The sequence below is a fragment of the Heterodontus francisci genome, chromosome 23 (assembly GCF_036365525.1).
Source record: "Heterodontus francisci isolate sHetFra1 chromosome 23, sHetFra1.hap1, whole genome shotgun sequence".
In the NCBI taxonomy this organism is placed as follows: Eukaryota; Metazoa; Chordata; class Chondrichthyes; order Heterodontiformes; family Heterodontidae; genus Heterodontus; species Heterodontus francisci.
This window is the reverse complement of record NC_090393.1, coordinates 5,815,880-5,842,674: the sequence shown is the minus strand read 5'-3', so window position 1 is coordinate 5,842,674 and position 26,795 is coordinate 5,815,880. Positions and strand designations below refer to the sequence as shown.

The window sequence follows — 26,795 nt, the reverse complement described above, 5'->3', positions numbered from 1 at the left end:
CAGCCAATTGGCACACAGCAAGCTCCCACAAACAGCAACGAGATAATGGCTAGAATATCTGTTTTTAATGGGGTTGGTTAAGGGAAAAATATTGACCAGGACATCAGGGAGAAGTTCCCTGCTCTTCTACGAAATAGCTCCAACAAAGCATTCATATCATTTAGCATACAAGCTGTTAAGCTATCCTCTGTGACATTTGATATGGCTGTTGGACGTGCTGCTGGCACCTTCCTGACTTGTTAAATGTCAGATTTCCAGGCAATCTTTCGAGAAAATGTCGGCATGACCTGCAATAACAAAAATCTCATTAAACCTCAATTTAGTCCAAAATTACAGTGGTCTTACCCTGAGGGACTTGGTGAACTGCTGCAGGATGCAGAGGGGGATGGTGGTCTCCCTTGACTTCCTAACCCTGTAGAGGTCAGAACTGAACTACTAGGAGAAAAAGAGCAAAGAACAAGATAATTAGTCCCACTAGACATTAAGCACAATTCAGCAGTGATATTAGCAACTGAGGAGTAGAACTCCTGGCATTAAAATCTGTTTAAAAGCGGTGTATAAAATATATACTGAGGGGTCAGAATCTCAGGATGAGAGGCTGAACATTTAGGACCGAGATGAGGAGAAATTTCTTCACTCAGAGGGTTATGAATCTTTGGAATTCTCCACCCCAGAGAGCTGTGAAAGCTCAGTCATTGAGTGTATACAAGATGGAGTTCAACAGATTTTTGGATACTAAGGGTATCAAGGAATCTGGGGAGACTGTGGGCAAGTGGAGTTGAGGTAGACCATCAGCCATGATCTTATTAAATGGTGGAGCAGGCTCGAGGAGCCGAACGGCCTACTCCTGCTCCTATTTCTTATGTTCTCAGGGCAATGACGGATGAATGATAAATGCCAATCCTTGCCAATGAGAATAAATTAAAAACATGAAGACTCGCCCCTGTGAAGGTGGATCTGACCTCAGGCAAAGTTCTGCTGGGGGCAAAGCACGAAGGAATGAAAGTTGCACAACCAAACTCGGTCAAAGGGACGGCTAGAGGCAGCACAGTGGCGCAGTGGTTAGCACCGCAGCCTCACAGCGACCCGGGTTCAATTCTGGGTACTGCCTGTGTGGAGTTTACAAGTTCTCCCTGTGACCGCGTGGGTTTCCGCCGGGTGCTCCGGTTTCCTCCCACAGCCAAAGACTTGCAGGTTGGTAGGTAAATTGGCCATTGTAAATTTCCCCCCGTGTGGGTAGGTGGTGGGGATGTGGTAGGAATATGGGATTAATGTAGGATTAGTATAAATGGGTGGTTGTTGGTCGGCACAGACTTGGTGGGCCGAAGGACCTGTTTCAGTGCTGTATCACTCTATGACTGTGCACAGTCCCCTGCTGTGTTCTAACAGGGAGTAACAAACTGACCTGCTGTAATTCAGGCTGTCAATCACAGTCCTTCCTGCCAGAGTGTCACTCAGCAGCTCACCTGAAGAGCAATGGAACAGATATTTACTCTCTCCTTTCAACACTATGATTGGCAAAACAGTCACTTTCCTGTTTATTAATTCTATAATAAAATCAACAGAAAGCTTTAGAACTTACTCAGGCAAGTTAGTACCACTGAGAATAGTCCTGGCAAAACCAGAAATACTTTCACCATTAATTTCCTCTCTGACTCATCCACAAAATGGTTCAATTTAAAACGTTCACCAAATAACCTTCCCAAACACTTCGAAATTCTTAGAATCTAGCAGGATATTTATATTCACAAGCGATTTAAATATTACATCAAGCACAAACTCCAGTGCAAAAATTCAAGTATTCCCAGGGGAAATGATCTTGCATGAGATTGACACAGAACAGAGCTCAGAGACTGATCCCAGTGTGAATCATTAATAGTGAACACAGCCCGGAGACTGATCCCAGTGTGAATCATTAATAGTGAACACAGCCGGGAGACTGATCCCAGTGTGAATCATTAATAGTGAACACAGCCCAGAGACTGATCCCAGTGTGAATCATTAATAGTGAACACAGCTTGGAATCTGATTCCAGTGTGAATCATTAATAGTGAACACAGCTTGGAATCTGATCCCAGTGTGAATCATTAATAGTGAACACAGCTTGGAATCTGATTCCAGTGTGAATCATTAATAGTGAACACAGCTTGGAATCTGATCCCAGTGTGAATCATTAATAGTGAACACAGCTTGGAATCTGATCCCAGTGTGAATCATTAATAGTGAACACAGCTTCGAATCTGATCCCAGTGTGAATCATTAATAGTGAACACAGCTTGGAATCTGATCCCAGTGTGAATCATTAATAGTGAACACAGCTTGGAATCTGATCCCAGTGTGAATCATTAATAGTTAACACAGCTTGGAATCTGATCCCAGTGTGAATCATTAATAGTGAACACAGCTTGGAATCTGATCCCAGTGTGAATCATTAATAGTGAACACAGCTTCGAATCTGATCCCAGTGTGAATCATTAATAGTGAACACTGCTCAGAGACTGATCCAAGTGTGAATCATTAATAGTGAACACAGCTTGAAGACTGCGAGTTGGGCCTGCCAATCTTTGTTCTTACTTTGTGTGGGAATGCTGAATCATAGAAGGTACAAGAAAAAAAAAACAACTTGCATTTATATAGCGCCTTTAACATAGTAAAAAATCCCAAAGCGCTTCACAGTTGTGTGATCAAAATTTGACACTGAGCCACATAAGGAGACAACCCCTTTGGCTTGCGCAGAGAGGTAGGTTTTCAGGAGCATCTTAAAGTCGGAGAGGTTTGGGGCTGGAATTTTAGAGCTCCGGGCCTAGACAACTGAAGGCACAGCTGCTCACTATGAGATCACTATGTTGACGTCAGAGCTCTGTGACAACCCCGAGTGACTCGCCTGCGGAAAGCTGACTTACCGGAGTAGTGTGTCGGGCTGTTGTAAGGCACCAACACAAAGTCATCGATGTCACAGGAGGAGTTCTTGCTGCTGCTGCCACCCGAGTCCTTGGAGCCCTGAAGGAAGCCCGGGGCCTCCTGCGTCGGGGAAGTGAGGACTTTCTCACAGAGCTGGTGCATGTCGGCCAGTGACTATTTACAAAGGAAGGGAAATTGTTAAAGGAGCATCCTTCATATTGCAGCAGTGACAGAGACTCGACAACGTGGCTTCAGTGACTCTTGTTGCAGCGATTACTTCACCTGTCAGCATGAATGTCGAGAACAACTGAGGTCCAGAACAATGTAAAAGAGAAAATTGTGCCGCGAGAGAAGGAGTGTGAAAGGGAAGAAAAGAGGAAAAGAGAAACCAAACATCACAACGGCAGCTTGTGGAGACACAGTTGATGCTCCTGTCTTGTGAGGGGTACAGTCGTGTAGTGGTTATGTTACAGAGAATGTGAGTTCAGTTTCCACCGGTTTAAGAATTTGAGTTTTTGTTAATAAAAAGTTGGTGTCAGTAAAAGTGACCGTGAAGCTGTCGGATTGTCATAAAAACCCAACTGTTTCACAAATATCCTTCAGAGGGAAACCTACCGTCCTTACCTGGTATGACCGATATGTGACTCCAGTCCCACACCAAAGCAGCTCTTAACTGTCCTCCAGTGTGGCCAAGTAAGCCAACCAGTTATATCAAAACCACTACAAAGAATAGCTTTCACCACATGGACTGCAGTGGTTCAAGAAGGTGGCACCACCGCCTTCTCAAGGGCAACAAGGGATGGGCAATAAATGCTGGCCTTGCCAGTGATGCCCACATCCCAAGAATAACATTTTTATCAAAAAGTGCTGCCAATAATCCAGGAATAAATTTTGTTCGAAGCCAAGAAAGCAGCCTGGTTTTCCCAGGGTCTGGCAAGTTAGTTATGCGATTTCCACAATAGGACTGAACTAAACTCAATTTAAAAACAGCTAACATGTGAGAAATCCTCTTACCCTGTACACCTGGATTGAGCCTGGTCCACACTTCATCAACCAACAGTGCCACTGGCTCACAGGGTCCCTCCTCACCCCAATAGTAAAGCTGGAAAATTTTCTAAGGTCAATCTAAGAGCTACTTAAGAGGTTGAGGATCCTTGTTCTGTGCTTAATCTCTATAGAGAGAATTAAGGACCTATTTTAACACCCCTCCCCCATCCTGCTTGGCATGAATGGTTTGGGGCTGGGGTGAGATGGTAGGCGTGGGGAAGGGGGAGGGTTTATTCTGTGTTCGCAACACGTACCCATTGCCCTCCAACCATTTTGACTTGTCTGAATTCAGGCACGGGGAAGGCCGCCCCAGGGGAGCAGGGGGGTCATAGTTTATAGTTTAAATAGCAGTGGCTGCGTCCTGATGACATTATCAAGACTAGTTCGCCATCTTAATCGCAAGCATAATCCTGCACGGACTCCAGTCTGCCAGCGGAAACCAGTGCCAGCAAGGAATCAGGCCAAGGGAGTGTCTTCCCGGGATCCACAAGGAGATCTGGGGCCTCCCCTGCCCCAAGCTACCCTTCACCTCCACCGATTACAGACTTACTGATAACCCCCATATCCCAGTCCATACTTACCTTGCTGGGGTACATTTCCGTGGGAATGACCTGACCTAACCTCCCCATCCCCCACCAATGTGGACTCTGCCCACCAGTGTTGACCATTCTCACCAGGTTCATCAATGTCGAGGCCTGTAAATGAGGCCCAGGTGTTAAAATCTCACGAGTTTCATGCTCCAAGAGTGCAGCCTGCTTCAGCCCTCGATCCCACTTCCTCCACCACCATCCCCCCCCCCCCCACTGACGCTGGCCACAGTTCCCTGACTTCTAGCCCAACCTCTTTAGTCCAAGCCCAATCGCCAGAGGTGAGGTGCTCCCCCTCCATCCCACCACCCTCCCCCATTTCCTGCAGTGTAGAGAGCAGCAAAGATTCTTCTTTACTTACAGGAGGTGAAGCGAGGTGGGAGGTGGAGGAGCTGCTGCAAGAACTGGTGGAGGCTGAGCTGGGATACACAGGCATAGGCACTGGGGCAGCTGTGAACAGAGGGGAAAGTGGAGGGTTACTCTCTGACATTAACATCAAGACTGACATGCAACACGCAGCAGTTACACATCTCAATTCGCAAGTGTCTATTAGATCACAGTGTAGAAAGGATCACAGTATAATGTTATGTGCACCTCTGGTTGTAGTGAACAGTCCCTTCAAATATCATCACTAAAAACAGATGATCTGATCATTATCGCATTGCTGTTTGTGGGATCTTACTGTGTGCAAATAGTGACAACACTTCAAAAAGTACTTCATTGGCTGTGAAGTGCTTTGGGACATCCTGAGGTCATAAAAGGCGCTATATCAATGTATTTATTTTCTCCTTCTCTTTCCCTCATTCATTCTTTCTTTTCAAAGCCATCACCATCTTAATTTTCTGTCTGTAACCGGGGTGCCCCCAAGAACCCAAGGGTTCTATTGCGTTTAAGTGCGATCAGTGTTCGATGTGCCCAAGGAGGGATGTCAGCCCGGAGAGGCTGAGCTACACACGAGGGCAATGAGGCTGAAAAACAAAGTATCAGGGAAAAAAAGGAGGCTTATGGCAGATTCAGAGGGCTGAAAACAGCGGAGGCGTTAGAGGAGTACAGAAAGTGTAGGGAGGTACTTAAAAAAATAATTAGGTGAGCGATGAGGGAACATGAAAAAACACTGGTGGGCAAGAAAATCCCAAGGCACTTTATAAGCATATTGAGGGCAAGAGGACAACCAGGGAAAGAGTAGGGCCCATAAGGGACCAAAGTGGCAATCTGTGTGTGGAGCCGGAGGACATAGGTGAGGTTTTAAATTATTACTTTTCATCTGTGTTCACTATGGAGAAGGATGATGTAGGTGTAGAGATCAGGGAGGGGGATTGTGATATACTTGAACATATCAGCATTCATAGGAAGTATTAGCTATTTTAGTAGGCTTAAAAGTGGATAAATCCCTCGGCCCAGATGAGATGTATCCCAGGTTGTTGTGTGAGGTAAGGGAAGAGATAGCAGGGGCTCTGACACAAATTTTCAAATCCTCTCTGGCCACAGGAGAGGTACCAGAGGACTGGAGGACAGCAAATCTGGTACCATTATTCAAGAAGGGTAGCAGGGATAAACCAGGTAATTACAGGTTGGTGAGTCTAACATCAGTGGTTGGGAAACTATTGGAAAAGGTTCTGAGGGACAGGATTAATCTCCACTTGGAGAGGCAGGGATTAATCAGGGATAGTCAGCATGGCTTTGTCAGGGAGAGATTGTGTCTAACTAACTTGATTGAATTTTTTGAGGTGGTGACTAGATGTGTAGATGAGGGTAAAGCAGTTGATGTCGTCTACATGGACTTCAGTAAGGCTTTTGATAAGGTCCTGCATGGGAGATTGCTTAAGAAGGTAAGAGCCCATGGGATCCAGGGCAATTTGGCAATTTGGATTTAAAATTGGCTGAGTGGCAGGAGGCAGAGGGTGATGGTCGAGGGTTGTTTTTTGCAAGTGGAAGCCTGTGACCAGTGGTGTACCACAGGGATCGGTGCTGGGACCTTTGCTGTTTGTAGTGTACATTAATGATTTAGATGTGAATATAGGAGGTATGATCAGTAAGTTCGTAGATGACATGAAGATTGGTGGTGTCCTAAATAGTGAGGAGGAAAGCCTTAGATTACAGGACAATGTAGATGGGCTGGTAAGATGGGTGGAGCAGTGGCAAATGGAATTTAATCCTGAGAAGTGTGAGGTGATGCATTTTGGGAGGACTAACAAGGCAAGGGAATATACAATGGATGGTAGGACCCTAGGAAGTACAGAGGGTCAGAGGGACCTTGGTGTACTTGTCCATAGATCACTGAAGGCAGCAGCACAGGTAGATAAGGTGGTTAGGAAAGCATATGGGATTCTTGCCTTTATTAGCCGAGGCATAGAATATAAGAGCAGGGAGGTTATGATGGAGCTGTATAAAAAGCTAGTTAGGCCACAGCTGGAGTACTGTGTACAGTTCTGGGCACCACACTATAGGAAGGATGTGATTGCACTGGAGAGGGTGCAGAGGAGATTCACCAGGATGTTGCCTGGGCTGTCTATGCAGACAGACTGAAAAGTCTAGGGTTGTTTTCCTTAGAGCAGAGAAAGCTGAGGGGGGGTGGGGGGGGGGGGCGGGGGGGGACATGATTGAGATATACAAAATTATGAGGGGCATTGATAGGGTAGATAGGAAGAAACATTTTCCCTTAGCGGAGGGGTCAATAACCAGGGGGCATAGATTTAAGGTAAGGGACAGGAGGTTTAGAGGGGATTTCAGGAAAGATTGTTTCACCCAGAGGGTGGTTGGAATCTGGAACACACTGCCTGAAGGGGTGGTAGAGGCAGAAACCCTCACAACGTTTGAGAAGTATTTAGATGAGCACTTGAAATGCCATAGCATACAAGGCTACGGGCCAAGTGCTGGAAAATGGGATTAGAATAGTTAGGCGCTTGCTGGCTGGCACAGACATGATGGGCCGAAGGGCCTGTTTCTGTGTTGTATAACTCTACGACTCTATCTGCTCGATCAAACTACAATTAAAGTTCACGACAGCCTAGTCTTCAGCCATTTCATGCATTCCTCCTGCTAACTCAGATCAGCCTTTGCTCTGCTTACATTTCTTCATGGAAGAGCTGATGTCTAGAAACGGGTGATGAAAAAATTCACCTGTAGAAAGAAACACATGGATCAGCTTAACAAAACTGTTTACATCATTCTAGCTCATGGGAAGGTGCTGGGGCAATATTAAATCAAAATTCATATGAAGACCATAAGAAATAGGATTACTCTATATCAGATTCTTGTTAAAACAATAGCAAGATATTATTGTGGAAAAACAGGTGCAAGAGGAGCTGATTTTCCATTTCAAATGGTTTGTAGCACAAACGCTGTGTCCTGGTTTTAGGATTCAGCCACCAAGGAGTTAACAGACTAAGAACGACCTTTCCATAGGAACAGCAGGAGGCCATTCAACCCCTCAAGTCTGTTCCACCATTCCATTAGATCATGGCTGATCTGTACCTCAACTCCATTTCCCTGTCTTTGCTCCATATCCCTCGATATCCAACAAACACCTACCAATCTCAGTGTTGGAAGCTTCCATTAACCCCCAGCTTCAACAGCTTCTTGGGGAAGACAGTTTCAGATTTTGAGTGAAGAACTGCTTCACTCTCAAATAGCCTCAGTCTAATTTTAAGATTGTGCCCCTTTGTTCTGGACTCCCTGCCAGAGGGAGTTTCTCTGTATCAAACCCCTAGCGAATCCTTTTATCAATTTAAAGACCTCGATTACATCGCTCCTTTTATTCTCAAAGGAAAACAAGCCAAGTTTATGCAACTTGTTGTCATACTTTAATGCTTTTGGTCTCAGTATCATTCTGGTGAATCTGCACTGCCCCCCCCCACCCCACCAAGGCCAATATCTCCTTCCTGAGATGTGGTGCCCAGAACTGAACACCGTGCTTACCTGGTCTGGACCTAAATGTGACTCCAGTCCAACACCAACATGGTTTACTCTTATCTGCCTTCTCAGATGGCCTAACAAGCCATTCTGTTGGATCAAACCACCATAGTGGTTCAAAAAGAAGGCACAGCACCACCTTTTCGGGGCATCGAAGGATGGGCTTTGCCAGCGACATCCATATCCCAAGAATGAATCATTATAAAAAAAGAAATATGTTGGTTCCGTGTTGGTCTGGTCTAATATTCGAGGTGCTGGCTCCTGATTCAAAAGTCTTGAATGGTTGGGACACCAGTATAAAACTTGCCAGATTGACTGGACTGTAAAAGGGCTTGAATGTCCCTTCTGTGTATAGTTTTAGTCTCCTTACCTAAGGAAGGATATACTTGGCTGAGAGGGGGTGCAACTAAGGTTCACTAGACTGATTTCTGGGATGAAGGGGTTGTCCTATGAGGAGAGATTGAGTAGAATGGGCCCATTCTCTCTGCAGTTTAGAAGAATGAGAGGTGATCTCATTGAAACATATAAAATTCTTAGAGGGCTTGACAGGGTAGATGCTGAGAGGCTGTTTCCCCCGGCTGGAGAGACTCGAACACGGGATCACAGTCTCAGGATAAGGGGTATGCCATTTAGCACTGAGATAAGGAGAAATTTCTTCACTCAGAGGGCTGTGAATCTTTGGAATTATCCATCCCAGAGAGTTGTGGATGCTCAGTCATTGAGTATATTTCAGACTGAGATCGATAGAGTTTTAGACACTAAGAGAATGAAGGGATATGGAGATAGTGCAGGAAGGTGGAGTTGGGGTAGAAGATCAGCCATGATCTTATTGAATGGCAGAGCAGGCTCGAGGGGCCGAATGGCCTACTCCTATTTCTTATGTTCTATCTCAGTGAAATTGAAAGCTGGATACTCACTGAACTCCATGCGGTCCTTGTAATTACGGAGCAGGAGTCCCAGGAGCAGGTGACGCAGGTGGCTGGAGGTCTCTCTCGGAATGCTGTTGACAAGAGATAAAGCAAATGGCTTGAGCTGCAAAATCAAGCACAGGAATTCCATGCAAATTCTGGTCCTTCCCCCAGAAGCAAAAGGCCAGCTGATTCTTACATGCCAGGAATTCCACAGGAATTACAGTGCAGGAACAGTCCATACTGGACCAACATGTCTATGTCGGTGCTTATGCTTCACGAGATTCTGCCTGCTTTCTTCATCTCACCCTATCAGCATATCCTTCTGTTTCTTTCCCTCATGTGTTTATCCAGCTTCGCCTTAAATATATCTACACTATTTACCTCTATTACGACCTTGGGCTGCATTCTATGTGCCCGCCGCCAATTTTGGTGACAGGCGAAAAAAACAGCAGCCCGCAATTCTAAGTGCGGTGGCTCATTTAAATAGCCAGGTGGCCTGCACCCCCCTCCCCACCAATCACGTGGAGGGGGCGGGCCGTCCGTCCCCGGCAACAGCGTTAGCTGCCTGTGTGCGGGCGCAATGCATTTTTAAAGGGCTGTCAGCCCTACCAGCTAATTTAAATATTTAAAGGTCAAGTGAATTAAAATAAATAAATAAATACATTTCTTTTGCCCCTATCCAACCCCCACCCCCCAAAATAACAATTAAATCAATCATTTGCCCTTCCCCCCCACACCCCCTGCGAAAACACTTACCTTTACCATCTGACCTTCACTCTCCAAACTGCACAAACTGCGGGAGTGAGGGCCACCAGACCAAAGATCACAGCAGGACATCAGGTGGCAACATGAGCTTCATTAATTCACTCATTTTAATTTATTTAAATATTTAAATTGGGGTCCCGTCACCAAGTGGCGGAGGGAGGGGGGGAGGGGGGGGTTCTGCCATGAGGCCTCGCTGTTGCTGCTAATATCGGGCCAGGCCCTCCTGGCGTCGGGCTGTGTGGCTGCCCTCTCCCGGAGGCATCTTCAGGCTCCCCCCCTCCCACCGTCACAGAACCCGATGCCTGGGGGAAGAAAAAAAATCCAGCCCAATGTGTTTGTGAGTCCCACATTCTCACCACTCTCTAGGGAAAGAGGTTTCTCCTGAATTCCCTGTTGGGTTTATTAGTGACTATTTTATATTGATGGGCTGTAGTTTTGAACTCGCTCTCATATGGAATCATTTTCGATAGCCCACCCTTAGTGTAGTAAAATGTCCCACACATTAATCAGACAGAATTTGACATCGAGTCACATGAGGGGGGATTGAAACAGTTGAGGTAGGTTTTAGGGAGTGTCTTAAAAGAAGAGAGAGGCAGAGAGCAGAAGAGATAGGTAGAGAGGTGAAGGGGTTTAGGAAAAGAATTCCAGAGCCTAAGGTCCAGGCAGATGAAGGCACGGCCACCAACGGCGGAGCGATTAAAATCACAAGAGGCCAGAATTGGAGGAGCACAGAGATCCTGGTGGGTTGCAGGGCTGGTGGAGATTATAGAGATAGGGAGAGGGGCGAGGGATTTGAAAACAAGGTGAGAATTTCTAAATTCTGGGCATGCATGGCCATCTGTTTAGCCCTCCAGCCCTAGAATTTGCCGGGTTCCTCCAATTCTGTGAGTAACGGTACTGGAACACTTAGACAGAGTGGGAAAAGGAGAGATGGAGGATGAAGATTCTCAACGTGCTTTTTAAAAATTTCTCTGTTAAACCAGCCCCGGGACGGAGTGAGCAAGCTCAGCTGGCACCAACATGCTGGCTTTAAACAGTGGGTGACTTTAAAGGTTAGGGACAGTTCGCGCCAAATGGTTGTTGAAGCAGAGCCTGTGAATTGAAATAGGAATTAGAGAGTTGCTTGAAGAGGGGTATTACAGGGTATGGGGATTTAAACATCCTCCGCTCCCTCCTGGAGCTGCTGTCAGCAGTCCCGCATCTCCCTGCCCACTGAGAGTCTGCGTATTAACTTCCTAACCTAGAAACTGGGCAAGGGTCACAGTAGGGTTGGGGCAGAGAGCAGAAACCCAGCCTGAATGCACCAAGTAATGGAACAGCGATGGGGAGCAGGATTCCTGGCTGATTTTAAAGGAATAATTTAATAGAGTATAAGGGAAGGCCAGGGGAATGGAACTAAACAGAGAGCTCTGTCAGTGAGCTAGCACATGTGCGATGGGCTGAATGACCACTTTCAGTGCTGTAAAATTCTATGGTTCTATGCTTTCCCACCAATCACACCCCCCCACCCGCCTCCCATTAACCCTGGGGCACTGAGTCCAATTGAAGGCCCCTCCCCCATTCCCTGACCCCTCCCACCCACTGCTATGTTGCTGGGATTATCTAATACGGCATTAAGCCACAGACGGAGGCTGGGACATCTGCAGTCCGAAGGCCTAATCACACACTGGCCAGACTTGCTAAGCTGCCAAGGGAAGCCAGTCTGTGCAGTTTGAGAGCACGTTCTCCTCAACAGCCTGTCACAGTGATGTTCCCTTTAGTACTACTCAAGTTATGGGCCAGTTTCCACCTCCCAGTGGCCTCACAATAGTCCCACACGCTATTGTTTGCAAATATAAGCATGCTTTCTTGAAAACATGGCCCTGAGCCACCCGATGTGACAAAAAGTTGGCATAGCCCAGAGGTATCACTTCCTCCTGTTAAGACTGAACGACATAGGCATGTGGGATTGCTCACTGACCTTTCACCCTGGATACAAACCCAACCTACACTGAAGGGAATGGGAACCCCCTCTGTCTACTGGCTGTAACAGTTCTAGTTGAAATCAGCTAAGCACAGTCAGCCCCTCCCTTACTTTCATCCACTCCCCCACCCCATTTTGAACCCCTCCTCTCCTGACTCTAGTGCCTTATAATGCGGCACAGTCCTATTGGCTGACCTCTACTATCTGTCTCAAATTGGCCATCCTTAATGTCTGAACCGGACAGTGAGAGTCAGCGGGTAATTGGGGCATTGGGGTATCAAGACGGAGGTCGACATGGTGAATACATCTCCACATGCCCAACCTTGCCGATAGCAGCACTGTTCCTGTGGAAATCACTGCTGAGGATTGTGATGGTGATTCAATCCCTCGCCTACTTTTCCTTCCTGTTGCCACAGTGATGCCGAGGTAATTGTAGACATCTCACTATCATATCAGCCGAGATCACCTGGGCCAAACACAAGGTTCGAAAGTGGGACCCTATGTGCCTGTGAAAGTTGGGGTGAAGAATTCGACCTGGCCAATCCACTCCCAGGCTGGCTCCCACTTCTTGTGTGTTCAGAGCCATGTTTGGGCGGAGGTGCATTTAACCCACTGAGCCATCCAGCACCCCACTTCGAGACGCCTGAGTCGCCTCCAAGCTGATAAGAAACATCAGTGGCGATCTTCCAACAGCACTGAGCTGGGAAGGCAAGTCCATGAGGGCAGATAGTTTGTCGCATTAAGCAACAACAACAACTTGCATTGATATAGCACGTCCAATGTAGTAATAATGCCCCAAGGTGCAATTAGCAAACAAAATTTGACAACAGAGCCACATAAGGACATATTAGGTCAGGCGATCAAATTCTCAGTCAAAGAGGTAGGCTTTGAGGAGAGTTTTAAAGGAGGAGAGAGAGGTAGAGAGGTTTAAGGAGGAAATTTCAGCTTAGGGCCCAGGCAGCTGAAGGCACAGCCGCCAATGGTGGAGCGATGAAAATTGGGGATGCTCAAGAAGCCAAAATTAGATGAGCGCAGAGATCCCGGAGGGTTGTAGGGCTGAGGTGATTACAGAGATAGGGATGGGCGAGGCCATGGAAGGATTTGAAAACAAGGATGAGAGTTTGAAAATTGAGGCGTTGTTGGACCGGGAGCCTGTGTAGGCCAGTGGACACAGGGTGATTGGATGAATGGGACTGGGTGTGAGTTAGGATATGGGCAGTACCCATTGCTGTGTATACAGAAATGCAATAGTAAACCCGCTGAATACCAGCAGCCTTCACCTTTAGCCTCAGATGCTCTAACAAATCAGAAGGCCAGCCAGTAATCCAGGAAGAGGTGCCCCAGGCTAAATGTTTAATGGCATGCAAAGTTGATAGTCCTTTACCTCACCATCTCTAACATGCACTTGTTATATTCAGGGAATGCTGGCTGCAATGCCAAGTCCTCTCTCTGACATGTATCAAATACTTGCAGCAATGCGTGAGCAGAGACAAAGGTAAATATAGCAAACACAAGCTCGTGGAAATGTCCAGAAACACAACAAGTAGCTTACTTTGGTACTAGGGTCTTGTTTTTCTCATAGAATAGACGAAGGTTCTGCGGACTATTGGCCTGCAACAGAAAGAGTCCGTTAACTTTAACCCTTCCACCTTCATCTGACCGAAACACACAGCCCCTCAACCACACAACAACAACTTGCAATTCTATACTACAACAGTTTGCATTGATGTATAACAGCTTGCATTTCTATAGCGCCTTTAACATAGTTAAACGTTCCAAGGCACATCGCAGGCGCATTAACAGAAAAAAACTGCCACCTGTCCAAAGATGGAGGTATTAGAACAGGTGACCAAAAGCTGGGCCAAAGAGGTAGGTTTTGAGGAGCATCGTAAAGGAGGAGGGAGGTAGCGAGACGGAGAGGTTTAGGAAGGGAACTCCAGAGCTTAGGCTCCAGGCCGTTGAAGGCATGACCACCAATGGTGGAGCCATGAAAATCGAGGCCAGAATTGGGAGTGCCAAGATCTCCAAGGGCTGTAGAGCTGGAGGAGAGTATAGGAATTAGAAAATAACATAGAGGCAATTTCCACCAGCACTGCTCTGTGGGAGAGCTCAAATTTGGAGGTCAACATCACTAAAGTGAAATTGGATCCTGATTTACATAATGACACAGCCAATTCAGGTGCAAACACTTGTCTATTTTGAGGCCAGTTCATAAATTGAGTCTAACCTTTCTTGGGTGGTCAGTGGATGGTGAGAGGACGGTCACAGAATGGTGAGAGGACTATCAGTGGTCAGTGGATGGTGAGAGGACGGTCACAGAATGGTCAGTGGATGGTGAGTGGACTATCAGTGGTCAGTGGATGGTGAGTGGCCGGTCACAGAATGGTCAGTGGATGGTGAGAGGACCATCAGTGGTCAGTGGATGGTGAGTGGCCGGTCACAGAATGGTCAGTGGATGGTGAGAGGACTATCAGTGGTCAGTGGATGGTGAGTGGCCGGTCACAGAATGGTCAGTGGATGGTGAGAGGACTATCAGTGGTCAGTGGATGGTGAGTGGACGGTCACAGAATGGTCAGTGGATGGTGAGAGGACTATCAGTGGTCAGTGGATGGTGAGTGGACGGTCACAGAATGGTCAGTGGATGGTGAGAGGACTATCAGTGGTCAGTGGATGGTGAGTGGACTATCAGTGGTCAGTGGATGGTGAGTGGCCGGTCACAGAATGGTCAGTGGATGGTGAGAGGACTATCAGTGGTCAGTGGATGGTGAGAGGACTATCAGTGGTCAGTGGATGGTGAGTGGACGGTCACAGAATGGTCAGTGGATGGTGAGTGGACTATCAGTGGTCAGTGGACGGTGAGAGGACGGTCACAGAATGGTCAGTGGATGGTGAGAGGACTATCAGTGGTCAGTGGATGGTGAGAGGACTATCAGTGGTCAGTGGATGGTGAGAGGACGGTCACAGAATGGTCAGTGGATGGTGAGTGGACGGTCACAGAATGGTCAGTGGATGGTGAGTGGACGGTCACAGAATGGTCAGTGGATGGTGAGAGGACTATCAGTGGTCAGTGGATGGTGAGAGGACGGTCACAGAATGGTCAGTGGATGGTGAGAGGACTATCAGTGGTCAATGGATGGTGAGAGGACGGTCACAGAATGGTCAGTGGATGGTGAGAGGACTATCAGTGGTCAGTGGATGGTGAGTGGACGGTCACAGAATGGTCAGTGGATGGTGAGTGGACTATCAGTGGTCAGTGGATGGTGAGTGGACGGTCACAGAATGGTCAGTGGATGGTGAGTGGACGGTCACAGAATGGTCAGTGGATGGTGAGTGGACGGTCACAGAATGGTCAGTGGATGGTGAGAGGACTATCAGTGGTCAGTGGATGGTGAGAGGACGGTCACAGAATGGTCAGTGGATGGTGAGTGGACTATCAGTGGTCAGTGGATGGTGAGTGGCCGGTCACAGAATGGTCAGTGGATGGTGAGTGGACTATCAGTGGTCAGTGGATGGTGAGTGGACGGTCACAGAATGGTCAGTGGATGGTGAGTGGACTATCAGTGGTCAGTGGATGGTGAGTGGACGGTCACAGAATGGTCAGTGGATGGTGAGTGGACTATCAGTGGTCAGTGGATGGTGAGAGGACTATCAGTGGTCAGTGGATGGTGAGTGACGATAGTATTTTTTTTATTTCAGGGGAGGTTGTTCACCTCCCACTGCTCCAGATTTATCAATGCAAAACCTGAACATTGGATAATGGGGTCATACAATGATCAATAAATTAATGAGAGAATTAAAATGGATAATATGACAACAGTGAGCATGCCGGGGTCTTCTGCCTTGTTCAAATGGATGCCAGAGGGATTACACTTCATCCCCTGATAAACTTGGAATCATAGAATCATACAGCACAGCACGAGGCCATTCGGTCCATCGTCCCTGTGCTGGCTCTTTGAAAGAGCTATCCAATTAGTCCCACTCCCCCTGTTCTTATCTCATAGCCCTGTATGTTTTTTCCCCTTCAAATATTTATGCAAAATTCCTTTTTGAAAGCTATTACTGAATCTGCTTCCGCCACCTGTTCAGGCAGCACATTCTGGATCACAACCCACTGTGTAAAAAAAAAAGTTTTCTCATCTCTCCCTCTGGTTCTTTAGCCAATCACCTTAAATCTGTGTCCTCTGGTTATCAACCCTCCTGCCAGTGAAAAATTGATTCTCCGTATTGACTCTATCAAAACCATTTGAATATCAACCAACTCAGCAAATCAGTCAATGTGGGATCCTCCAGGCTTCACCCAGATGCTGTAGATTAGCAGGAACATTAAGGGGACCAGGTTAAGTCCAGTTTCCAGATTAGTAGAAACACATCGCAACTTTGATCCAGATCTTAGACTACATAAGAGCAATGCCACAGACGGGGCCATTAGCGTAAACAGAATGATAAATAGAGAAACTATATTATTGTCAATTTACCCCATTTTCATTTGAAGAAAGAATAAACTAGCATTTATGTAGCACTTTTTACAACCTCAGGACATCCTAAACTACTTTAAAGCCGACAAAGTACTTTGGAAGTGTAGTCACTGTTAGATTCTGAAACAGAAGTTGATCAAAATGAATTATGACTTGAGGTGCAAATTCATCTACCCTCTTCACACAACTGTTGGAAGCTGTCAGTTGGACTGAAAATTTACACACAAGTTACTATAAACAACAATGACCAGATAATTGGTTTATCGTGATGTTGGTTGAAGGATAAATATTAACTAGGACACTGGGGAGAAATCCCTTGCTTATCTTTGAAAAAGTGCCATGGGATCTTTTACATCGGTTTAACATCTCATCTGAAAGACAGCGCCCCCGACAGTGCAGCACTTCCTCAGTGCTGCCCCATGAGCATCAGCCCAGGTTTTGTACACACGTCTCTGGAGTGGAACTTGAACTCAGATCTTTCAGGTGGTTGTTAGGTGTTCTTGCTGATGTGGTCATTCCCAATCCGTCTGGGTCCAGGTACTCTGAAGGATGCAGGCATTACCTGCATAAAGACACGCCTGCCTGTAGAATGCTTTTCACCTTGTGTTGTGCAAGTGATGTTTTTGCTAAATGGCTAAAATGAGTATTAGCTGCAGGAACATTTACAGATGGAGCAATAGTCTGGTTTGCAGTCCTCAATAATCCAGGAGGTTGTACGGCTGGACCATTCAAACTGAGTCACATCACTGCTTTAATATAGAAAAGAAACTAAACAAGTTTCAGCACAACAGTTGCAAACGAGTGCAATTATTTAACTTTCCAGTCTCTAGTTGTAGAGCTAGAAGTTAATTTCATAGTTATTTTCTTTTTTGAAAATCTTTCGTGCCTCCCTCCCACACAATTCAGATCATACACAGCAATAGCAATAACACGAATGGAAAATCTGTAGCAGGTAATGAGGAATTTCTCTGAATGGGGGTCTCAGTGAGCATTGGGTAATTAATTGCGTCTCCCTCTCTCTCTCCTCCTTCGTAGTTAAAGAATATTCTAGTTGTCTGAAGAAAACCTCTGGACAACAATCTAACTGCAGTTAAATCCATCTGCACCTTGCAATCCTTTACTAGTTAACCCCTACACCAGCACACACCATGTATAGGTTTGGAACACAGCACAGTTAGGTGTCAGGTAAACACTGTAATTGTGTATCTCAACTGCCCCACCCTGCCATTAAACAGCAGTGTTGTGAAGGCTACCAGGCCAGTTAAATAGGCAGATTTGACGGTTCTACTGCTGCCCAAATCCCCCACTTTCAACACACTGCTGGTCAAGAAGTATGGTGGTGTGGGGGGGGGGGGAGTTTCCCCGATTTTCTTTGCCACCTTTCCCCCACCCCCCAACATTGGCCATGCCTTCAGCTTCGTGGGCCCTAAGCTCTAGAATTCCTTCCCTAAATCTCTCTGCCTCTCTCTCCTCTTTTGGTGCTCCATAAAAACTACCAATCTTTTGTACCAATGCCTCCTTCTGTGGCTCGGTGTCAAATTTTGTTTGATAAGGCTCCCGTGAAGCATCTTGAGATGTTTCACTATGTTAAAGATGCTATCTAAATACAAGTTGTAGTTGTTGTTATGGACATTCCCCCACCCCCACAACCCACTTCCACCTGAGGAAATAGTTTCTATCTACCCTCTCAAATCCTTTAATCATCGTAAACACCTCGATTGGATCAGCCCTTAATCTTCTATACTCGAGGGAATACAAGCCTAGCCTGCGCAAGCTGTCCTCGTAATTTAAACCAAATTAAACTAGGAGCAAAGAACACTGTTAAAGTCGGGAGTTTGAACCTGCTCACCAGGCAGATGATAATAGTTCTAAAATGGGATGGGAGTGAGGGATATGTTGAAGTAGGTTGGTAGTAGGTGGGGTTGCTCTTTCCAGCGTGATGCAGACAGCAGAGTTTTCAATGTGCACAAGTTTATACAGTGACCAATACTGCAACCAATGGTGATCGTTTTTCCCTATCTATTTGATCAACAACACCTCACCACTTTGTAAACCTTCATCAGATCTCCTTTTAACTGTGTTGGTTCAAGAGAAAAGAGCCAAAGTTTTTCTGGTCTCTCCTCTCTCACCATGAAGTATGAGCCAAGTGTAAAAAAATTACTTATGTTTCGCTTGCCAACAAACAGAGGAATTCTTCCTCAATCTGCCCAGCCAGGGTAGGTGCTGAATAGACAACACTAGGCAGAGAAAGAAAGAGGTTCTACTTATAGATAACCTTATCATATCTCTCAATAACTATCCCCAAGAAATTCATTGCTGGTGTATTGCTCAGGGAAATCATGGGGACTTGAGAAGGTGCTGCATTGATGTAGCTTCCTTCTTTAATAGTAATTTCTCTCCAAAGTAATGGGGAGACAAACACAGCAGTCATCTTGTGCACAGCAAGATCTCACAAACAGTCAAATGAGAAAAGTTGACCAGATTCAGGTAGTGTTTTTGTGAGGAAAGAATGTTGTCTGGGAGACTGGGAAAACTCCCTGCTCTTCTCCAAATGCTATGGGATCTTTTTACAGCTGCTTGAATCAATTTTACAGGTAGGATGCTTATTTTAAATGATTGGAAAATTGTAGGAATGCCTCCAAATATCCAATATAAATGGCTGCTTTGGAACGTCCTTACATCGTGAAAGGCACTGTATAAACACAACTTTGTTCTTTCTTCCAAGTGAAGTTACCTGCTTAAATCTACAGTCTCCTCGCCTTTCCTCACTCTGTAAAGTTTGATCATTGCTAATCTTGTCACATGCAGTTTTACAGGCGAGGAGATGACAGTATAACCTCAGGCTAAACTTGGGTGTCAAAGCTACTGTCTGGGATTGTGACAGCCTCACTGATGGACAGATAGACAAGACACAAAGATACCAGCAGCACCAGGCCTTTTTTTTTATTCATTCATGGGATGTGGGCATCACTGGCCAGGCCAGCATTTATTGCCCATCCCTAATTGCCCTAACTGAGTGGCTTGCTAGGCCATTTCAGAGGGCATGTAAGAGTCAACCACATTACTGTGGCTCTGGAGTCACATGTAGGCCAGACCAGGTAAGGACAGCAGATTTCCTTCCCTAAAGGACATTAGTGAACCAGATGGGTTTTTACAGCAATCGACAATGGTTTCATGGGCATCATTAGACTAGCTTTTAATTCCAGATTTATTAATTAAATTCAAATTCCACCTTCTGCTGTGGTGGGATTTGAACCCATGACTCCAGAGCAATACCCTGGGTCTCTAGGTTACTAGTCCAGTGACAATACCAGTACACCACCGCCTCCCCAGACATGAACGTTTGTTAACCAATTAAAATAAGCTGACAGTCTCCCTAGCCCTAGTAACAACAACTGCCAATCAAAAAAGGGCAATTCTTGTCTTTCAAAACACTGTACAGTAGCCAACACAGACCTCTGAGTCTGTGACACAATTTCTTCATATTTATCTTCAAAGGTCATTTGTAGGTCACAATGAGCACGATTCAAGCAACCACTTTCAAATCAACAGAAAAGAGAATAAAGAAGCACTATACAGCCAATGAAGTACTTTTTGAAGTGTAGTCACTCTTGTTATGTAGGAAATGCTGCAGCCCATTTGCACACAGCAATATCCCAAAAACAGCAACGCATCATCAGATCATCTGTTTGAATCATGCTGATTGAGGGATAAATATTGCCCAGGACACAAGGAAGAATTCCCCTGCTCTTCTTCGAAAATTGCCATGGGATCTTCCACATCCACTTGTGATGGCAGACAGGGCTTCGGTTTAATGTCTCATCTGAAAGATGACACTTCCGACAGTGCAGCACTCCCTCAGAATTGCACTGGGAGCATCATCCTGGATTATGTGCTTAAGTCTCTGAACCCACAACCTTTTGACTGACAGGTGAGATATCTAGCCGCAGAAGTAGGTGCCAGCCTTATCCATGAGCTGCCCAGTAACTCGGGATAACCATGGTGCTAGGACTACTGGCCCCTATAGCTTTGTGAAGGTGGCAGCGACATAAAGGTGAACCTGACAGGAGTTTCTAAGACCAGCTGCTAGGAGGTCCCGTGTTTTTAACCAGATCTTTCTGGCCTGCAGACTTGGCATACTCGGCCATTTGGCTTTGGTATTACATGAAAACTCCAAGCCAGGAGACAGCAAGTACCAGAACTCGAAATCCAAATCAAAGCGTCAGGTGGGAGCCTCTCATTTCTGAGTCAGACATCTGTGGGTTCGAGCCCCACTGCAGGACTTCATTGCAGTGCTGAGGGAGTGCTGGACTGTTGGAGGTGCCATGTTTGAGGTAAGATGTTTAATTGGTGGCCTGTTTTGAATGGATAGAAAGATCCCATGGCACAACTTGAAGAAGAGCAGGGACTTCTATTGATGTCCCAGTCAAGATATATGCTTCAACCAACAACACCAAGAACAAATGGAATGGTCATTTACCACATTGTTGTCTATGATATACACAAATTGGCTTCTGAGTTTACTGGCAGAACACCAGTAATGCTGAAAGTGCATTCGCCACCACTTACACTAGAGCTACTGTGTCTCCCACATTACAACAACTCAAAAGAACTCCACTGCCTGGGAATTGCTTTGGAATCTTCTTTCCTATTTTCCTTCCTTCTGGCAGGTGTAGAAAGAACTTTTCAGGAGCTCGATTGCAACGCTTGTTTCAAACAATACTTACTTTTATCTGAAATGATTCGAAAAATAATTTAATTCCTGGAATAAGCCTGAAACAACTCACTGTTTAAGTGGTACAGTTTTGTTAGTTTTATACAACCATTGAATGCTTACAGCACAGAAGGAGGTCATTCAGCCCCTCGTGTCTGTGCTGGCTGTCTGCAAGAGCAACTCAACTAGTCCCACTCCCCCGCCTTTTCCCCTTATCCCTGAAAATTTTTTCTCTTCAGATAATTATCCAGTTCTCTTTTGAAGGCCACGATTGAACCTGCCTCCACCACACTCTCAGACAGTGCATTCCACATCCTAAACACTCATTGAACCTGCCTCCACCACACTCTCAGACAGTGCATTCCACATCCTAAACACTCACTGAACCTGCTTCCACCACACTCTCAGACAGTGTATTCCAGATCCTAAACACTCACTGAACCTGCTTCCACCACACTCTCAGACAGTGTATTCCAGATCCTAAACACTCACTGAACCTGCCTCCACCACACTCTCAGGCAGTGCATTCCAGATCCTAAACACTCACTGAACCTGCCCCCAATAGCAACAGAGACTTGGAGGAACAGATTGGGAGGCAGATTTTGGAAAGGTGCAGAAGTAACAGAGTTGTTGTCATGGGTGACTTCAACTTCCCTAATATTGATTGGAACCTCCTTAGTGCAAATAGTTTGGATGGAGCAGTTTTTGTCAGGTGTGTCCAGGAAGGTTTCCTGACTCAATATGTTGATAGGCCGAATAGAGGGGAGACTATGTTGGACTTGCTGCTTGGCAACGAACCAGGCCAGGTGGCAGATCTCTCGGTGGGAGAGCATTTCGGTGATAGTGATCACAACTCCCTGACCTTTACTATAGTCATGGAGAGGGACAAGAGCAGACGGGATGGGAAAATATTTAATTGGGGGAGGGGGAATTACAATGCTATTAGGCAGGAACTGGGGAGCATTAATTGGGAACAGATGTTCTCAGGGAAATGCACGACAGAAATGTGGAGGTTGTTTAGGGAGCACTTGCTGCGACTGCTGGATAGGTTTGTCCCGATGAGGCAGGGAAGGGATGGTAGGGTGAAGGAACCTTGGATGACAAGAGATGTGGAACAGCTAGTCAAGAGGAAGAAGGAAGCTTACTTAAGGTTGAGGAAGCAAGGATCAGACAGGGCTCTAGAGGGTGACAAGGTAGCCAGGAAGGAACTGAAGAATGGATTTAGGAGAGCTAGAAGGGGACATGAAAAAGTCTTGGCGGGTAGGATTAAGGAAAATCCCAAGGTGTTCTACACTTATGTGAGGAACAAGAGGATGGCCAGAGTGAGGGTAGGGCCGATCAGGGATAGTGGAGGGAACTTGTGCCTGGAGTCGGAGGAGGTAGGGGAGGTCCTAAATGAATACTTTGCTTCAGTATTCACTAGTGAGAGGGACCTGGTCGTTTGTGAGGACAGCGTGGAACAGGCTGATATGCTCGAACAGGTTGAGGTTAAGAGGGAGGATGTGCTGGAAATTTTGAATGATATGAGGACAGATAAGTCCCCGGGGCCAGACGGGATATACCCAAGGATATTACGGGAAGCGAGGGAAGAGATTGCTGCGCCTTTGGCGATGATCTTTGCGTCTTCACTGTCCACTGGAGTAGTACCGGATGATTGGAGGATGGCAAATGTTATTCCCTTGTTCAAGAAAGAGAATAGGGATATTTCTGGGAATTATAGACCAGTCAGTCTTACGTCGGTAGTGGGCAAATTATTGGAGAGGATTCTGAGAGACAGGATTTATGATTATTTGGAAAAGCATGGTTTGATTAGAGACAGTCAGCATGGCTTTGTGAGGGGCAGGTCATGCCTCACAAGCCTTATTAAATTCTTTGAAGATGTGACAAAACACATTGATGAAGGAAGAGCAGTGGATGTGGTGTATATGGATTTTAGCAAGGCGTTTGATAAGGTTCCCCATGGTAGACTCATTCAGAAAGTAAGGAGGCATGGGGTTCAGGGAAAGCTGGCTGTCTGGATACAAAATTGGCTGGCCCGTAGAAGTCAGAGGGTGGTAGTAGATGGAAAGTATTCAGCATGGAGCTCGGTGACCAGTGGTGTTCCACAAGGATCTGTTCTGGGACCTCTGCTCTTTGTGATTTTTATAAATGACTTGGATGAGGATGTGGAAGGCTGGGTTAGCAAGTTTGCCAATGACACGAAGGTTGCTGGAGTTGTGGATAGTGTGGAAGGCTGTTCTAGGTTGCAACGGGACAATGACAGGATGCAGAGCTGGGCTGAGAAGTGGCAGATGGAGTTCAACCTGGAAAAGTGTGGTGATTCATTTTGGAAGGTCGAATTTGAATGCGGAATACAGGCTTAAAGACAGGATTCTTGGCAGTGTGGAGGAACAGAGGGATCTTGGGGTCCATGTCCATAGATCGCTCAAAGTTGCCACCCAAGTTGATGGGGTTGTTAAGAAGGCGTATGGTGTGTTGGCTTTCATTAACAGGGGGATTGAGTTTAAGAACCGTGAGGTTATGCTGCAGCTCTATAAGGCCCTGGTTCGACTACACTTGGAATATTGTGTTCAGTTCTGGTCGCCTCATTATAGGAAGGATGTGGAAGCTTTAGAGAGGGTGCAGAGGAGATTTACCAGGATGCTGCCTGGACTGGAGGGCATGTCCTACGAAGAAAGATTGAGGGAGCTAGGGCTTTTCTCATTGGAGCGTAGAAGGATGAGAGGTGACTTGATAGAGGGGTACAAGATGATGAGAGGCATAGATAGAGTGGATAGTCAGAGACTTTTTCCCAGGGTGGAAAGGGCTATGACCAGGGGGCATAATTTTAAGGTGATTGGAGGAAGGTTTCGGGGAGATGTCAGAGGTAGGTTCTTTACACAGAGAGTGGTGGGTGCGTGGAATGCGCTGCCAGCGGTGGTAGTAGAAGCAGATACATTAGGGGCATTTAAGCGACTCTTGGATAGGTACATGGATGATAGTAGAATGAAGGGTAGGTAGTTAGTTTGATATTAGAGTAGGTTAAAGGTTCGGCACAACATCGTGGGCCGAAGGGCCTGTACTGTGCTGTTCTATGAACCTGCCTCCACCACACTCTCAGGCAGTGCATTCCACATCCTAAACACTCACTGAACCTGCCTCCACCACTCTCAGACCGTGCATTCCAGATCCTAAACACTCACTGAACCTGCCTCCACCACACTCTCAGACAGTGCATTCCAGATCCTAAACACTCACTGAATCTGCCTCCACCACACTCTCAGACAGTGTATTCCAGATCCTAAACACTCACTGAACCTGCCTCCACCACACTCTTAGACAGTGTATTCCAGATCCTAAACACTCACTGAATCTGCCTCCACCACACTCTCAGACAGTGCATTCCAGATCCTAAACACACACTGAACCTGCCTCCACCACACTCTCAGGCAGTGCATTCCAGATCCTAAACACACACTGAACCTGCCTCCACCACACTCTCAGGCAGTGTATTCCAGATCCTAAACACTCACTGTGTAAAAGGATTTTTCCTCATGTCACCTTTGGTTCTTTTGATAATTACCTTCATGATTTTGAACACCTCTATCAAATCTCCCCTTCATCTTTTCTTCTCCAAGTAACTGAAGTCCCTCATCCCTGAAACTATTCTCGTAAATCTTTTCTGCACCCTCTCTAATGCCTTCATATCCTTCCTAAAATACGGTGCCCAGAATTGGACACAATACTCCAGGTGAGGTCGAACCAGTGTTTCATAAAGGTTCACCCAGAACCTTTGCTTTTCTACTCTATGCCTCCATTTCTAAAGGCCAGGATCCCGTGTGCCATATGAACCACTTTCTCAACCTGCGCTGCCACCTTCAATGATTTGTGCACATATACCCCCAGGCCCCTCTGCTCCTGCACACCCTTTAGAATTGTACCCTTTATTTTATATTGCCTTTCCTTGTTCTTCCTAGCAAAATGAATAATTTCACACTTCTCTGCATTAAATTTCATCTGCCACCTGTCTGTCCCTTCCACCAGTCTGTCTCTGTCCTCTTCAAGCCTCTCAGTATCATCCTCCTAGTTCACAATATTTCCAAGTTTTGTGTCATCTGGAAATTTTGAAATTGTGCCCCACAGACCCAAGTCCAAATCATTAATATATATCAAGTAAAGCAATGGTCCTAATGCTAACCCATGGGAAACCCCACTATATACCTACCTCCACTCTGAAAAACAACCATTCACCACTACTCACCATTTCCTGTCACTCAGCCAACTTTGTATCCATGCTGCCACTGTCCGTTTTATTCCACAGGCTTTAACTTTGCTGACAAGTCTGTTATGTAGCACTTTATCAAACCCCTTTTAAAAGTCCATGTACACTACATCAACCACATTACCCTTATCAATCCTCTCTATTACCTCATGAAACCACTCAAGCAAGTTAGATAAACACAATTTGCCTTTAACAAATCTGCTCTGGCTTTCCTTAATTAATCCACATTTGTCCAAGTGACTATTAATTTTGTCCTGTATTATTGTTTCTAAAAGCTTTCCCACCACCGAGGTTAAACTGACTGGCCTGTAGTTGCTGGGATTGTCCTTTCACCCTTTTTTGAACAAGGGTGTAACATTTGCAATTCTCCTGTGCTCTGGCACTATCCCTGAATCTATGGAGGATTGGAAGATTATGGCCAGTGCCTCTGCAATTTCCACCCTATTTCCCTCAGTATGCTCTGATGCATCTCATCCGGTCCTGGTGACTTATCAACTTTAAGTACACCCAGCCTTTATATTACCTCTTCTTTATCAATTTTTATCCCATCCAGTGTCTCACCTACCTCCTCTTTCACTATGACTTGGCCAGCATCTTCTTCCTTGGTAAAGACAGATGCAAAGTCTTCATTGTACCTCAGCCACGCCCCTGCCTCCATGCGTAAATTCACTTTTTGGTCCCTAATCAGCCCCACTCCTCCTTTTACCCACTTTTACTATTTATATGCCTATAGAAGACTTTTAGATTCCCTTTTATGTTAGCTCATGTTATGTTATTTATGATAGCAAATGTTATTGAAAATAAAGCTGGATGTCGAATGAAAAGCATCTGTATTTTGGATGAGATGTTAAAATGAGACCCCTCTGGCTGACACTCCCAGTGCAGTACTGAGGGAGTGCTGCACTGTCAGAGGTGCCGAGTTTCAGATGAGACGTTAAACTGAGGCCCTGTCTGCCATCTTGCCTGGACTTAGAAGATTCCATGGTCACTCTTTTGAAGAAGAGCAGGGGAGTTCTCCCTAATGTCCTGACCAATATTTATTCCTCAATCAACATCCAAAAAAATCCCCAGATGATTTGGGGGTTATTTCATTGCTGTTTGCGGGAGCTTGCTGTGTACAAATTGGCTGTTGTGCTTTGTACATTACAACAGTGACTACACTTCCAAAAGTACTGAGGTTGTGAAAGGCACAACATAAATGCAAGTCCTTCTCTCTCCCAAAGACTGGGAAACGACTGTACAAAGAACTTGTAGAACTT

General features: G+C 45.9%; 1 protein-coding gene across 6 annotated transcripts in view; it reads right to left on the bottom strand.

The window, feature by feature from the left end:
* The window catches only part of ulk1b (unc-51 like autophagy activating kinase 1), a 112,231-nt gene that overhangs the window by 44,387 nt on the left and 41,049 nt on the right, over positions 1-26,795 (bottom strand). For 5 of the 6 annotated variants that reach the window (XM_068054594.1, XM_068054596.1, XM_068054599.1 and 2 more), the window contains exons 9-15: positions 13,639-13,697; positions 9,365-9,447; positions 7,605-7,655; positions 4,897-4,985; positions 2,904-3,075; positions 1,406-1,466; positions 346-435 (exon numbers count right to left, since the gene is read on the bottom strand). In XM_068054594.1, the coding sequence (XP_067910695.1) occupies positions 346-435; positions 1,406-1,466; positions 2,904-3,075; positions 4,897-4,985; positions 7,605-7,655; positions 9,365-9,447; positions 13,639-13,697 (605 nt within the window). The remainder of the gene's footprint in view (positions 1-345; positions 436-1,405; positions 1,467-2,903; positions 3,076-4,896; positions 4,986-7,604; positions 7,656-9,364; positions 9,448-13,638; positions 13,698-26,795) is intronic. The other variant, XM_068054595.1, reaches the window with a different exon arrangement.